This window comes from Juglans regia, chromosome 14 (genome assembly GCF_001411555.2).
Source record: "Juglans regia cultivar Chandler chromosome 14, Walnut 2.0, whole genome shotgun sequence".
NCBI classification, from domain to species: Eukaryota; Viridiplantae; Streptophyta; class Magnoliopsida; order Fagales; family Juglandaceae; genus Juglans; species Juglans regia.
Window position 1 is genome coordinate 15,238,855 of NC_049914.1, and position 4,017 is coordinate 15,242,871.

The window sequence follows — 4,017 nt, forward strand, 5'->3', positions numbered from 1 at the left end:
GTTTTTATTTTAAGATTTAGTAGGATTTTGTGTAAACCGAACGTTAGTGGTGGCCGGATTTTTAACTCTATTTTCCGGCCACCACAGGTTGTCATTGGCCAAATAGTCACCATAGAGAAAATTTTTAAAGTGTATACTTCATTTCTATGGTTGCATTTGGCCACTTAGACCGTAGTACGTGATTTTCGATAATGGCTGAGTCGACTCAACCATTCTGTGTTCAAACGTTCGAACGTTTTAACAGAACATTTGAACATATGACGTTACAATTGCATAGCTCTTCCATGTTCCAACGTATATTTTCTACATTCCAAAATTACTTTTCAACGCACTTATGTTCAAACATTTAATGTTAACGTTCGATTGTTAAACTTTTGCCTTTCCCGTTGTAAAAGTCAGTAATTTACGTTCAAACAAAAAACATATGTGCGAACGTAAAAACATACGTTTGAATTAAAAACATACGTTAGGATTATAAACATACGTTCGAACTACAAGACTTACTTTCGAACATAAGGTCTTGACGTTCGAACGTAAAAACCATACGGTCGAACTGGAAGGCATAACATTCGAACGTAACACATTTCAAAATTTTTATCTGTTATGCCCTTAACGTTCAAATGTGTAGAGAAGTTATATTATGTTCAAACATTAATATAATTTTGACCTAATAAACATGCATCTTTAATAAAACATTCGAACATACGTTATATAATGTTCGAACATTAATGTAGAGAAGTTTAAAATTAATACGAAAGATGCATCAATAGTACTAATAATTTTTTTTCCTTTTCTATTTTCAGGATATGTCTCATCCTTTGCATACCCGGAAACAGGAGAGGGAATGAGCCACGTCGGACACTACTCAGATCAGGGCTCGTACATTTATGGTGGAGCAAGAGGTCCTGATTAATGAGTTCAACGAGCTCAGATGGGAGCAGACAAACCTAAGAGATGTGTTGAGCAGTAGAGGCTGGGAAAATATCTGCACATTAAGGGGGAAGGTATACTCCTCAATGGTTCGAGTCTATATGGGGATGTGCTCCATGTCTTAGGAAGCATCCTCTCACACCGTGACTATACGCAGTGTGTCGTTTGAGATTTCACTAGATGTGATCACCAAGCTACTCGGGATTCGTTGAGTCGTTGAGACATTAACTACAACTGACTCTCAAACTGGTGACACAGCTGTTGTTTGCACATCTACATCTGCACATGGCACGCTCAATGCAGATGTAGGCACTTCTACATCATCTACTGGCCCAGTTGGGACAGTAGATGATGCTAGAGTTGCAGGCTGGTCAAAAGCTAAGGGTACTGACTGTAAAGCTCAAGATGATGATCGAGACGAGGATTTCTACATCCTCATCGGGAGAGACTGCATGCAGATCGAGAGGATGAACGCCTTCAACCAAATACATATGCTACCTTTCTTCCGCATGTTGCAGTTTATTGTTGCAACAAACATGGATACTGTGGCACATAAGACCACATTTAGTCAAACTCGAGCACAATTTTTAATGAGTGACACGTGGAAATCCCATCGGTTTACCACTGCACATCTTTGAGATGATTCATTATGAGGTGAGCATCGTCTTTATGGACAACCTCCTATACGGTGTCATCATCAGCCGGCTATTACTTGCTCAAAGAGTGCCACTCCAGCCGGAGGAGCGGGTCACAGATAAGATGAGCCCCCTCGACATGAGCGCACATCAAAATAGCATTGGACAGGCGATGGGGTATCCTTGATGTCAGCCACCCCTTATAGCAGATCTAGCTCCTTAGATGTAGCCGGGCCCGGTGTGGGAGTAGTAGTCAGCAGCTGACGAGTACTTCTGCGGGAGATGTGCGGCCTGCTTGGGTTTATGCGGTAATCTCACAGTTGACTACACATATCGATCGACAAATCGTGACAGTAGAGGAGTCTGTCGCCAAGATAGCCCAACATGTAGGTATCCTCAACGAGAAGGTTGATACGGAGTATGAATTTCGTAAACAACGCGTTCACATGAGTGTTGTTTACAAAATTCTATCATATTTTATTTGACTTTTAATATATGTAAGGAACAATATTATTTAATATATCTATTGATTTTTTAATTTCAATTCTCAATCTTTTTTAATGTTAGATTTTTCAACTTTAATACTAAATCACTGCACTTCAAATATATATAAACATAAATATATATACATAAATATATTTATACATATAAATATATAATTTATATTTTAAAAATTTTGGGTATATAAATATATATTACATTTTTTAGACTTGTTCACAAATTATGCACTATAAAAACCACATCATTTTTAAATTAGAGTCATATTTAATTTAAATTTACAATTAACGTTCGAACGTTGGCGCCAAATCATTTCACGTTTGCACTTAAGTAGCCACAGTGTTCGAACGTATATGTGACGTTCGAACGTAAATTTGCCCTCCGTTCGAACGTAAAAGAAATTCATCTGCCTTTAGTGACGGTTTCCACAAACCATCATAGAAAATGCTTTTTAATGACGGTTTGGAGACTATAAAAATTTTTCAACCGTCACTAAAAAGCAATTATGTTGTATACTAAAAGTCTTGCTACATACATACATGCCCACGGAGTCACCTCGTATTCTGCTAACGTGGCCGGATGACACATCATATATTTTAAAAAAAAAGGACAAGAGAATACAAAAGGTCCCTTCGAAAACCTCGTTGTGCATTGATGCAGTTCTAGATTGTCTCGACTCCACAACAAGCAAAATGGTGACTCCACAGTGAGAAAAAGTAGAATGATGAACAATCACCCACAACACGACCCAATTCCAAATTGCCTCGCCTTCCTAAAAGGTAAGCTTAACCTCAACACATTAGATCAATGTCTTTTAGGAGGTTTCATGGACTCTTTGTGAGACAAGCTAGCTAGAATAGGAGTAGAGGGAGGGAATTTGAATGACGTGAAAATATACAAAACATAATGAACAAAGCTTCATTGATTTTTGTTTGGAGAAACAGAAACGTTGGGAAATATTAATGGATTCTTCTTTTAGAATTTTCTCTCTAACAATAGAAGCCTTTGTGATCTTTTTTTTTTATATATATATATAGGAAGAAACAACTTCATTCATCAAGAACCAAAACTTCTACAAGAGAATCAATCCAAAGGATATTAGAAATTACATCAGGGAATGAACCCCACCATAAACTAATATTCTTAACACATAAACCAAACTTGGCAAGAGAGTGAGCTGCTGCATTGAAGCTTCTATTGGCATATTGAACCACACAAGAACTAAAGCGCCTCATCAGTTCCTTAGCTTGCTTAATAGTGTTTCCAATTGCTGCCTTTGAAGATCCTTGTCTAGCAAACTCATTAACTACTAACAAGGAATCACTTTCAATCACTAGATTATGAATACCAAGGTGATTACTAAACTGAAGACCATGCAGGATAGCCAATCCCTCAATCTCCACTGCATTCAACCCACCTTGTTCCTTTTTTGCTGCAGACATCATAACTTCCCCCTTTGAATCCCTTAGAATTACTCCAACTCCAGCAATTAAACCATTTGAAGATAAAGCTCCATCTACATTAAGTTTAAAAGAACCAGGAGGTGGGAATTCCGATCTGCAGTAATTCTTGACAACAAGAACAGGCTTACATTTCAGTTCTTTGAAAGACTGTTGCATGGCCAATGCATTTCCCACATCTGCTGCTGCACTTACACACTTCTCCTCAAAGATCTTCATATTTCTTTTGTACCAAGAACTCCAGCAAATTAGAAAAAATAGTTCAAGCATATCTTTAGATCTGTCTTGAAGAAAACGTAGCACAACATCAATAAACAGCTCATTTCTACTGGTCTACAGTACAGTGGGAAAATGATTAGACCAAACTTCCTTGATAGATGGACAACAACCAAGAGCATGTAGGACATCTTCTCTTTCAGCACCACATAAAGTACATCCTCCCTCAAACCTCACTCGTTTCTTCATAAGGTTATATTTAGTAGGTAGAATCCCTT

At 37.7% G+C, this 4,017-nt stretch overlaps 1 protein-coding gene across 1 annotated transcript; it reads right to left on the minus strand.

Annotated features, from left to right (window-relative positions):
- Window positions 1–3,112: 3,112 nt before the first annotated feature.
- Window positions 3,113–3,742, minus strand: LOC109020516. Its single transcript, XM_019002991.1, has one exon. The coding sequence runs from the start codon at window positions 3,740–3,742 to the stop codon at window positions 3,113–3,115; it is 630 nt and encodes a 209-aa protein (XP_018858536.1).
- Window positions 3,743–4,017: the final 275 nt, after the last annotated feature.